We start from the raw sequence: 12200 nt of genomic DNA, 5'->3' as shown, positions 1-12200 counted from the left end.
AGTCTCAATCTTATACATTTCAGAAGCACGAGTCACACCAGTCTGGGTTTCCTTAAAGCCTTTTTGTCACTGGGAAATCTGTGAAAATGCTGTTCCAAAGCACCACTCTTAAACCTCTGGTTAGGAGAGAGACTTGCACTGATCTCAACAGTTTGGCTTGCGTGTCCCCAACACTGCTATTGCACAGGTGTGTACTAGCACAGATGTAAACACGAAGGTGAGATCTTTGTGGCATCTGCTGTCCTGAGCAGTTTGGATCAAAAATGTCAACACTTTCCTTGAACTCTTTTATATTTTTTGGCAGTGCCAGGTGGGATAGGGAAATCTCAAACACAGAGCATGGACATATTTGCTTACAGAGTTGTTCTTTCAAGATGTTTTATGACACAACAGGGATGTTCCAAGAGGAGGAGAAGTTCACTCTGTTCTTACCTCTCCCCAAATGCCAACAGTGTCTCTGATGTCGTTTTTACAGTAAGAGAGTTGTCTGATGCAATTGTTCACAGCAACACTGCTTTTTCCAGGAGCCAGATCTTCTTCTGCCATTTCTACCCAGCCCAGAGATCGCACAGCAAAGCACTAAAAAGAAACCAGAAAATATCTGAACATGAATCGGAGCACACAACATGCTGCTGTATCCAGATATGCAAATCTTGCCATGCAGCAGAAACAAGTCAGTTAAGGTTAAAGATCCACGGCTAGGAGGAGAACAAGATCAAGGCCTTGTAGATGACCTTATGCTCAAAGATAAATAAATTAAAATATAATTTGAGAATGGCGAATTGAAAACATTCGAAGGAACAAAAAAGAATACGTGACTTGCCAGGAAAGGTAGCTGTGGAGGTAACAGTAATGCTTTACAATAAAATACTTTTGCTAATATAAAGGAGGAAACAAGGGAGCAGTAAATAGTAGGACACACAAAACCAGAGAAATAAAGGAAAAAGCACAACTACAGGTACAATAGAACTGAAATTTTAGCTAGTATCTAGAGCTCTAATTGAAAAGAAAGAAAATACTATTGGATTACATCTGTTGTGAGATTCACACTCATGGTATATCTCACTGCCTGGCTTTTAACCAGAAAATTAATTTTTTTTTTGTGTATTACAGCAATCATTTATACAGTAAGTATAACTAAGGTAGCTAACAATAACAAATTCAAAGCACTAACAAAAACATAAGCTATCATAAGAGGAAAGCAGGCTTTTTTTCTAGAAGAAATAAAAAATGACCTTTAAAATAAAACAATCTAATTATACAGTTTTTTAGCAGAAGGATGTTTACCCAACCAGAGCACTCAGTTGGCAGAACAAGCCAAGGCGACATTACTTTGCACATATGGTGCTTTTTGCAAACAAAACAAAATGGGAGAAATTGAATGGCACCATCTCTGCCCTACATCTACCAGAGTAGGGAATAAAAAAATTTAATTCTGAAAAAACACCGTGCATTTGCTCTCAGGCTTTACGATGGGTGAAATACAGACCTCACACTAAGTCAATGGGAGTTTGTCCACGACATCAATATTTCCTCCAGAGAACATCATGGGTATATCTCATTCTCAAATGGCAATGCACCGCCAGCAACAGACACACAACAGACTTACTGGTGTTCCTCCTTAATAGGCACACCAACATTTATGATTGTCCCTAAAGGTTCAGCAATAATAGTTCCTTAACAACCACATACCAAATTCCTGCTGTCTTCTACGTATTTAATACGGCAACAGACACTGCCACCAAACACTGCCAAATCAAATGCCATCCCATCTCTGAGCTTGGGTTTCCCTGCGTAATATGAAGAAACACTTGGCTTGAGTCAGTGATTAGACAGTGCACCAGCACTGACACGAAGTTGCACTCACTTCTTACACCCAAATCCTCTTTGCTAACCATGGTGCCTCCTACAGAGGTGCAGGATTCAGCAGGCACAAGTTCCAAAAGTAGAAGTGAGACAATTTACAATTAATAACTGAAAATCTGCCATCGTATAACATCTCTATTCTTTCACCCTGAGCCTCCCCTTACCAAGACGGATCAAGCATTGACATCAATTAGTACTCAGTCCTTGGTACCCTGCTTGCTTCAGGGTTATTCATATGTTTCTTCTGCAATGTTATGCTGTCCTGAAATGCTATGTTGTTCTGGTGAGCTGACTTGCAGTTGTTTCAGTCAATCCAGTTCCCTGTTAGGTACTCAGCACAATTTTAACCTTGCAAAGACCAACACTCATTGTCCAGCACTGCCTCCCTGTGCCACAGAGCTTTCTTTGCTGTCAGCAGCATCCTGCGGGTCTCAGGAAGGCAGGCAATGATCCTGGGAGCTGCTCGAAGGATGCTGGCACTGGTGTCCGCTGGGAGCTGCGCTGCCTCCAACGAGACATTGCCCACACAGGCACGCAGCCCAGGAGCAGCAACAGCAGGTCCACGCTGGAGCTACCAATTAATCCCTCTTCTTGAGATGCAGTAAATAAATCAGCTTCAGAATTCAAAAGCAGACACTGAATATTCATTTGCCAACTTCTAAAAACCGCTGTGAAGTCAATGAGTAGATCAAGCTCACGCACCATCACTGGTGTGCCATTTGGGAAGCACCGTCCTCAAAAAAAGACCCCAAAACACCAAGGTATTTTAAATATGCATAATATGTCAACTTTGGCAAACTAAGGGAGGAATAAAATTCACTAGTGGGTAAAAAGATTAACAAGTTTCTCCTTCCTTCCCTTTAAAACTTCTCTCCTCCTTTAAAACTCCTCTCCTCCTTCAGCCTTCTTTCAGCTTGCACAATGCACTCCTCCAGCCTCCTTTGCCATGCAGAAAACCCGGCCTATGAGCCTGCCTCTTGTACCTACTCTGACGAGTCACTAATGATGCATCTCATCCAAGGTATCAGACAGCAAATACACTCTGCAAATTGTGTGAAACCCTTTAGTGAGTATGGGTAAAACAATTAAAACCTCCTGCGCCTCCAGATTTTTTGTGGCTGTATTTTTTTTTTAATTATTATTATTTTGCTTTGCAAAACAAGGAAACCAATATGCAAATTCTCCTATGCTCCTGTGCTTCCTGACCCAGCTCTGCTGGAAACCCACAAAAGTGCGGGCTTTCAGATTTTAAAGGGAGATGAAAGAGAAGGTGAAGGAGGAAACAAGGGAGGAGGCACCACTCAGGGGTGCTCTTCACTTCAGGGCTACACGAGATACTAAAATATCCATTTTTTAGCAATTATTAAGGTCATCTAATCTCAAGATTACAGACTTGTTTTTGGCACATCAGATGCTCATGAATCTTGCCGGAAGTGCTGCGATGCCCATTGGGGTATTAAATATTTATCTCTGCAAGCTTTTAAAATACAGATTTTTACTGTGCCAGAAGAAAGGGGTTTTTTACAAGTATTTCAATATTAAATTGAGTAACAGAATACTAGGAGAGAGAAACATTTTCTAAATCATCCTGAGAGGTGAAGAACTAAATGTATACGCTAAGCATATTGTTTCCTCATTATTCTTCATCTTTCAACCACATCTGCAATTTGTTAGCTGCTTTCCAAACACAAAGATAAATATAGTCCTTGCACTGAACTGAGTATACCTTAAGAAGGCAAAAAAAACTGGTGAAAGACAATCAGTTCAAGTTGACAGCAGGTAAATCTCTTATTAGTAAAGATGGTGAACTGTTTTGGTATTTCTTTCCTGGTCATTTTTATACTATGTTTAAAATTCTCCCGTGGTGGCATCCACTGTATTTCTTTCCCTTCCCAGCCCACTGTCATGACAGTAGGGCGAGCTGAATGGGATACTTGTCCATCCTGCGTATTCCCCTCTGTGTGAAGGGCTTGGCTTCCTTCTCTGCTTCCAGTCCCTCTCCGTGCTTCCAAGCCGTGAGAAACCCAGTTGGCTTCTGGCACCTGGCAAGTTTTTGTTTGTGTGATTTACACAAGTCCTTACCATAACCCAAATAAAATGCTTCAGAACAGCTTCATCAAAACAAACGTATTTCCCAAAGACTCATTACAAACAAAAAACCTCTCAATTAAACCCAGAAAGCCTTAACACCCCACCCACAAAGCAACACAATGCCTAGGTACCTAAGGATACACATACAAGAAACATTCTTTTGCTCAAAATACACTTAAAGACCAAAAACCTTCTTCTTCTTGGTTGGCTCTAACTGAATACACATGCTGGCATGACTCAGAAGTGATGGCAGACCTTTACGCAGATTTCAGCACTAGAAAACATGAGGACTCGGAAAAACATGTGATACGTACCATGGTTCGTTTATCATCAGTATAATAGATAACAAAAGTATATATACACACACCAGGGGGGCGTGGTGGAAGTGTGTGCACACATGCATGCATCCCCCTCTCTCTGTGTATTGCAAGCAACTGTAGATCTCTCTCATAAAGGATCCACTTCATGCTTTATTTTTGGTGGGGTCAAACAAACACAAAACCTAGCAGAAACAAACCACCTACTGTCTCCAATCAGGTATGACCCAATTCTTAAACCAGGGCTAGCTGAGCTAGCCATGACAGCAGAATTGCTTAGTTACGTAGCACGCTAATCCAGCATCTTGGTTACCCTGGCTCCCACCAATGGTACTTACTAGCCAAGTGACAAAGTGCTTCCTTTGACCTGAAAGAGCTTTGCTAATGCACCCTCTTTTCTCCTGCAAGTAGTATCTAGAGTCAAAACAAGTCAAGCTGAAAACCACTGAGTGCAGCTCTCCTTGACTTAAGAGCCTATGAGCTCAGTAAAACAGACAGTCCTGGTAATGCCAGTTGGTTAAGTACCTCTGCTCAAAGCTCACACATAATTACTGGCAAATCATAGTTATTGGCAAATCATAATTTCAAAGTAACCCAGATGCCAACTTTTGGCTTACAGTAGTCTACCTCATTTCTTTTCTCCCTTGGACAGTAAACAAATAACGCTTGTATCATGTTATACATTATTAGTATTAACTTACAAAATAAAATCTTAGGTTTTTTGTGCCTGGTCAGACCCTCTGCTTTATCTTAAAAATCAAAACTCTAAAAAGGATGATTTAAATAACCACACCTGAATGAGATATGAAAGAGAAGTGAAACATGATTTTCCTACCTGCTTGAATCTACTGTTCCCAGACTCTTTCCAAGAGATGGCAAAGAAAACCAGGTTTGAAGAAAACCAAAAAAAGCTGATAAATACAGCAGGATGAAAGACAGATTTAGGAATTGTATACTGTATTTGGATCATTTGGGTATTACTGTTTGGGATGGGGAAGGATCAAAGATACTACCACAAACACGGTGTGTCTGAGATAGATGAATGAAAAAATGTTTAAACCACAGTATGTCAACAACCTCGTAATTTCATCTCAACTGGAGACTTCGCATTTCCTGCAAGGCTACACAGGACGTGCAAAGAAAATATACAGGGGAAGAAAGGCCACAGGGAAGAAAAGGCCACCTTATCACACCCTGCCCCATGAACAGACAAGTGAACAGAAATGAAAACACAGGTATCACTGCTCAGTTTTACAGTTCTGGGGAACGTATGTTTGCATGGCTACAAATCCAATTAATGTTTCAGGGTTAATAATCTGTAGCCAAAGAACCAAACTCATAAATGCCTTAATCCAAACTCTATAAAAGGCTGTAAACCTCCCTCGCAGTGCAGTTTTGATCTAAAACATCACCTAAAGCTGGGGAGCTTTGGGTTTGAAGGAATGAATGAATCGTGGTTCACACTTCTGCTCTTTGGCATTGCAAACCCTTCACCACAGGGCAGGGCTCTGCTCTGCAACAGCTTTTCCAAGAGGAACTCCAGAAGGAGCTTTGACAGGAACACAGAACCGTGACAAATCTCTGCACATAAGCAAATGCCACACTCTAGCTGTTGCCTCATGTAGTGCTAAGCATGTACCTTTAAAAAAAGAAAATATCAAGAAAACCAAAGCAGATACAATCCCCTACTAGACAGAGGACAAGAGATCAATTACACAAGACTGATGGCAGAGTAGTATTGGAAACTGGATGGATCATAAGGGCATGGGTAGAAAGATCCCATTACAGGGAAAAATTGGATTAGAACATCAGTTTGAGAACAACAAACTAATGAACATTACAAATACATGGACTGATTGTTTTTCAGATCACACAGCTGTTGGTAGCCACTATGAACATCTACATTAGAGTATGTTTGCCTTCATGATTTAAATCTGTGCTACTAATTTCTTCTCTACTTCAGCCTAAAGGACTTGGATTTCCTTTGTTTCCCTGTATGTTTTTCCTTTTTAAAGGTTATCTCTGTCTGCAGACATACGTAAATCATTACAGTATTTAATAAGGCCTTTTATCACAGACCACTGAGCAGGCTTGTGTCAGAGACACAGCATGTAGGTCACATAATTAACCATTTCTTATGCAGCCAACACAATCTTGGAAATTTCACTTACATTTTAGTTGATACTTTAAAAATAAAACAAACTATCATATTATTTTATGCTTTGGAAGATCAAGTATCTTAAAATACAGCCACCCTATTCTGAGAAAAAAGTATGTTTCAGTATATTTGCTGGCTATACATGAAGAAAGCTTGCATTGATTCCAGATGAAAATATTGGAGATGATCAAAGCCAAACTGAGTAACAAAAGAATAAAGAGATCTTATGCAATTAATGAACAAGCAAACACTTTCACACTTCCATTTAATTGACATTAATAGACTGCAACGCATCCGTTTCCTCAGAGAAATACTGACAGTTGTCACATAAAAATTCTGAATCACAAAAAATTCAAAATGCAGAATCAAAAGCATATTAATAAGATTTTTCAACATTTCCAGCTTTCTGTTGCAGTTCATGTTGTATTATTTGAATGCTGAAAATGTGCATGCCATACAAAAAAAAAAAGAACACAGACATTCAGGCCACAACAGAATTCAGAAATCCACTAATAATTGCTATTTCAAGCAGATGATTGTAAACTAAACTTCTGAGGAATAAAATCTGAGGGTTTTACAAATACTGTAGAATACCCTTTATAATAAACTACTTCTCTAGAGCAGGTCAATATTGAACTTTCTGCTTTCACAGTCCCTTACTCATACTCCAAGACACTACAGTCTCATTTTTTTCCAGACTCGCAGACTCCAACGCGTAGGATGACAAAAGTCCCTCTCTTGTTTTGAGTTTAATACTTCTGTCTCAGTGGTTCCTGCTGGCTCACAGCCAGAGGTCAAATCCGCTCTATCAAGGCAAGAGAATGTTGCAGGCCCATTGTGCTGGTTCAAGATCTTTTGAATCCCAATTTCTTATTCACTACTATATTTCTGAATCAAGTAAAAAAATCTAGTAAGTTGAGGAAAAATGGAATGGACGCTATTATTCTCTACTAATACCCTTTTGCTATACGTAGTTCTGAAGAAATTAAAATCACATTATTCTTTTTTCCAGTCTTCTCAGTAAAGAATAGGCTTTGTTTTGAAACGCGTTGCAGATACCTTGACTTCACATCCTAAAGGGATGGGTTTATGGACTTTGCTTTGAGCTATTAAGGGGGTTTTGGGTTTCCATTTTAATATAGTGAAATGAAAAACATGTTTCATCTGTGAAGAAAAGGCAGTCATATTTTTCACCAGGAACTAATAAAGGATGATTGTTGCAATGATGCTCAGAGTCTATCTTGCAGAATAACTGAACTGTTAGGATAACTCAAGCAGGTTTCATTATTCTGCACCACACAAAAATGACCCCAAAAAACACATATATGCTTTGTCAGTAAAGAGAAGCCCTGCAGGAATGTGCATTCATTTCTTAAAAACTAATGCTCTTCACTTGTTATCTTTAACCTTGTATGTTGTATTTTTCTGATGAGGGCTCTTCTGCAGGCTGATAGATGTAAGTGGTCCTAATGCAGCCAGCAGCACTTTATTCAGTACTGTGGTGCATAATTTCAAAGGTAATATGCATGACATCCAACTTAAAAAAACAAAACAAAACAAAAACCACCTTTAGGTGAACTCTCAACCTTATTGAATCAATGGAGAAAAACCTTCCATCTTCACTGGAGTCAGGATTTCATGTCTCTTTAGAAGCAACATTGTTAAGAGTAATTTGTTTTCTGCAGAAATTATGTTTACAACAGGATCCAGAGTCAATGAAGTTAAATCACTTTTGATCAATTCCCACTCTTTGAAAAAGACTCAAATGAACATGAATCCCGAGTCCAGAAATCTTGAGCCCTGGTGAGCCTCCCACATTTGAGGACCCCCTTACTGTCACACTGCCTCCCTGCAGCACCGCGGAGTGATCATCTTCAAGCATATGGAATAACGCATACCCGCAGAGGATCAACATGGCATTATGATGTACTGCATATCTCAAGTTTTTAAATGTCTTAAGAGACAAATATTACCTCCCACTCCCTTTTCTCTTTGATGAAATGCAGGAAATTTTGGCAAGGAAGACCTCTGTTTTTTTGAAGTGAAATTTAGAGTTAGAACTAATATCAAAATAAATATATATCCTGGCTAGAGCTACCTAAATATTGCTCTGTCATTCAACACAATGTTCCATTTTAATTGATTTTTAAATTAACTTCCTCCATAAATGTACCTTTCAGCAGGTCAAATGGACAAATAACCCACCAAGGTTGTACCATGCTGTTTTCAAACTGTGTATATATAACATACATATATCATACATAAATATATATATATTTACATATATATACACACACTGAGATAAATACACTCTCTGCACCTTTTTCATTAAAAATCTACACAATGGAATGGTAAACTTTGTGACATTGCAGATTAGAGCAGGCTATTTCCCTGAGCTGCCCTAAACTGGCAAGCTAATGTAAATAATTGAAGAGAAATACAAAAATATCATCTGATCATTATAATTTTGTAGGAGCACAACGATGAACAGACATTCAAGAGGCAGTTCACAATCAACAGGCCATTCTAAAGCCGGAGCTGACAGAGGCTATATATTGTTTTAGAGGTGAAATGGTTGGTCTCCAGTGAGGAGCATGAAGGGCTGCAATCTGTGATTACCTCTGCAGTGTATTAGCAACGATGCTGGCGAGCTGATGGGGAGGTCTGCCAGCAATATCAGCAGAGGCTGAGCCAAACTGCGCACTAAATCCATCGGTCTGCAGAATGGCAACAGGAGCTTTTTGTCTGTGGGACGTGAGTATGCAGTTTCTGTCCTCTCCTGAGGGCTCCTTTATCAATCATACACAAAGTACTGCTGGCCCAGAAAGTTCACTGTGCTGCACCACGAAGCAGTGAACAAATTGTGATTAAAAACAATTACAAATAAGAAACATTAAAATATTAGGAAGTGCCGATTCTTCCAAGAGAAAAAAAAAAATCTCTTACAGCAGCAGGTAGGTTTTTCTTGTGTTCTGCACAACAGCCATGGTTTGTTAAATGGTTGTATACAGCAAGATGCTGTACACAGACCCTGGCCAAGAAAAACTGCACTGTGCATCTCCATGAGAAATGGTACTGAAGATGACACTGGCATTTCAGCCTAGTGAAGCAATAGAAAATTCTTCTTAAACAGCTACCACTGGAAGAAACATCATCATTTAAAAAAAAAAAATCAGGTATATTCAAGTTTTCTCAAACATGTCCGGCACTTCCTGGTAGAGTAGCTACAATTTTAGCAGCTGTGTTTCACTTTGGAAATGGTTTCCTGTTACTTGGAGGTGATGGCAGCACATTCGGTGCCCCACGGTTGCGATTTCAGAGGCAGGGCATGCTGGCTCCAGCACCATCTCACCCAGCTGGCAGCCAGGGAAGCTACCTCCCCACGGGGAGAGCTGTCACTGGCATGTACCTAAACTGCCCATGCAACCCGGCCACCCACAGCACTCACAACGTAGTAATTGCTTCAAGGGAAAAGTGTGACCCACACAGCTCCCATCTGTATCATTTATCCTCCTGTCGTGTAATTGCTATCTATGCTCTTATTAGTCCAACAACAATTCCTGATCAACAGACCTGTGGCAGACAAAGTCGCTGTCAATACTGGAACTTTACGGGCCAAGAAGATATTTTGATTTGATTTCAATCAAAAGTGTTCTTAAATTTTACCTTCTCTTTTCCCAATCCTCTAGAAATCCGGCAGCCCAATGTAAACGTTTGGTACAGTATACCTTAATAAAGCAAATACTGATAATGTCCCCAAATTCAAGACATAATTATTGCATTACAAACCTGGAAATTAATGGTACATTTTAAAGCAGTTTCTGTTCTCTTTCACATGAGGAACAGCTTTGTGATATATTTTTCTAAGGAAGGCTACAAGTAAAATCTCTCCCTCTACACCTCTCCTGCTGTTCAGTCACCCATGTCCTGATCTTGCATGAAAGGTTCACATCTAATTAGACCCCGGAGACATGTGGGATTTGTAAGAGTGAAAGACATGTAACATTTTGCAGGATCTAATTATAAATCTTGAAGGGCTCAAGAAATTATACCACATTACCCCAGATATTTATATTATGCATATATTATAACAATTAAACATATTGTAACTCTGTAGACCATTAAAGAAGTAAATTACTTAGATTTGGGAAAACACTACGTCTTCCTCTGCCCTGGACTAATCTTCCTATTTGATTAAACAAGAATCCATTTAGGGACAAGGTGGAAGAAAATATCCCCTAGATGGAAATCTGTATTACGACGTACCTCACATCATGACATTATCACTTATAACATCACCTAATGACACAATAGATATCAACAGTAATAAGTATCAATCACAGAGAGAGAATGAATGAGCAAACACACTCTCCAAAAGTTCTAATGTACAAAATGAAAAAGACACTATTTAAAACAAACAAACAAACAAACAAACAAAACCAAAACAAAACACGAAGGAGATGTATTTTAGTGCTTTAATCTGCTATTCCTAAAACTGCTTTCAAAGCAGAATGTTTTTGAGCACCTGCGTCATTTACCTGCAGCATCTCCATAGCTGGGAGGGTGCCTGCCATCCCCATCACTCACCATTGCTACCTAGAAGCTGCAAGGATGGAATGATGGATAAACTTTTGCTATGCTACAGTAATTGTCAAGACTGACCTCTTTTTGATTGGGTGTTTCAAACAGAAGATCTGTGTTTTGACTCATGGTTTTGAAAGCTACCAAAATGACTACCCAGATGGTGAGAGGGGGAAAGAAACTAAGGGCATCTTTTTGTGTTTGAAAGAAACAAGGAAAAAACCCTAACCCCAAACTCCACTACAATGTTTATTTTGGTTTTAGGTTGGGTTTTTGGTTGGTTAGTTGGTTAAAGTTTTTATTCCCAGACTATCATTCTTCCCTCTCAAACCTAAGATAAGCCAATACTAATGGGAAACAAATTTTTTTTAAACTACTTAACTCTTACTCTTAGTTCTTTTGATTTAAAATACTTAAGAACATAATTTAAGGAAGATCCGCAAGCACTGAGTATAACCTGCTTTCCTGCAATTTGTGAAAGCTTTCCTGCATTTCCACACCATCTCATCAATGCAAAAATAAGTATTTCCAAAGACACACTTAGTTTTGCATTGGGAGTAGCTTCATGTTAAAAGAACTATGTACACACTGCTTAGGGTACAAAATAAAAAATTCTGCTGTTCCCAACAAACATTCACCTACTGGCAAGAAGATTCTTTGAAAAAACAAAACAAAACAACCAACTCCCCCCTCCTGACCAAGGTGCTATTCAGATTGTTGAGATGAAACTTTTATTCCAGAACTTTCATTCCGCTCACTCTTACAAGCACTGGTTATAATTATGGCTTAACTTGCAACTAAAACGATTACCTACTCAGGAGTTGAAAAAGTAAATGAAATTATGTGTCAAGAACTCTCCAATAGAGAATATGGACATTTTAAAGCTAGCCTACAAGACCCTGGAAAAACTCCATCCAAGGTAACAAATCTGATGGCCTGTGGTTAAAACGAAAATACAGAAAACACAGAGCTGCTGCAGCAGTCAGGGAAATGGGGACTCATACGAAGATGGCAACCCTCCTAGCCTCATTATGAATAATTAAAAGCACTTGGCTTGTTTACTTTAATAAAACTAAGCTGAAGAAGAGACATAATTGCCTGCTATAAATGCACTAGAAGATGGCTAAACATAGAATAAGAGGATAAAAAATGGTCTCAAAGAGTTTAGGTTAAAAGGTTTTTGACCA

General features: G+C 39.2%; 1 protein-coding gene across 3 annotated transcripts in view; it reads right to left on the bottom strand.

The window, feature by feature from the left end:
* Positions 1-12200, bottom strand: part of APBB2 (amyloid beta precursor protein binding family B member 2) — a gene marked incomplete at its 5' end in the record, with an annotated part of 116996 nt that overhangs the window by 46931 nt on the left and 57865 nt on the right. For all 3 annotated transcript variants that reach the window (XM_082315230.1, XM_082315232.1, XM_082315231.1), the window contains one exon: positions 433-579. In XM_082315230.1, the coding sequence (XP_082171356.1) occupies positions 433-579 (147 nt within the window). The remainder of the gene's footprint in view (positions 1-432; positions 580-12200) is intronic.

This window comes from Platalea leucorodia (assembly GCF_965183815.1).
Source record: "Platalea leucorodia genome assembly, chromosome: 6".
Lineage (NCBI taxonomy): Eukaryota > Metazoa > Chordata > Aves > Pelecaniformes > Threskiornithidae > Platalea > Platalea leucorodia.
This window is presented reverse-complemented; position numbering and strand designations above follow the sequence as displayed.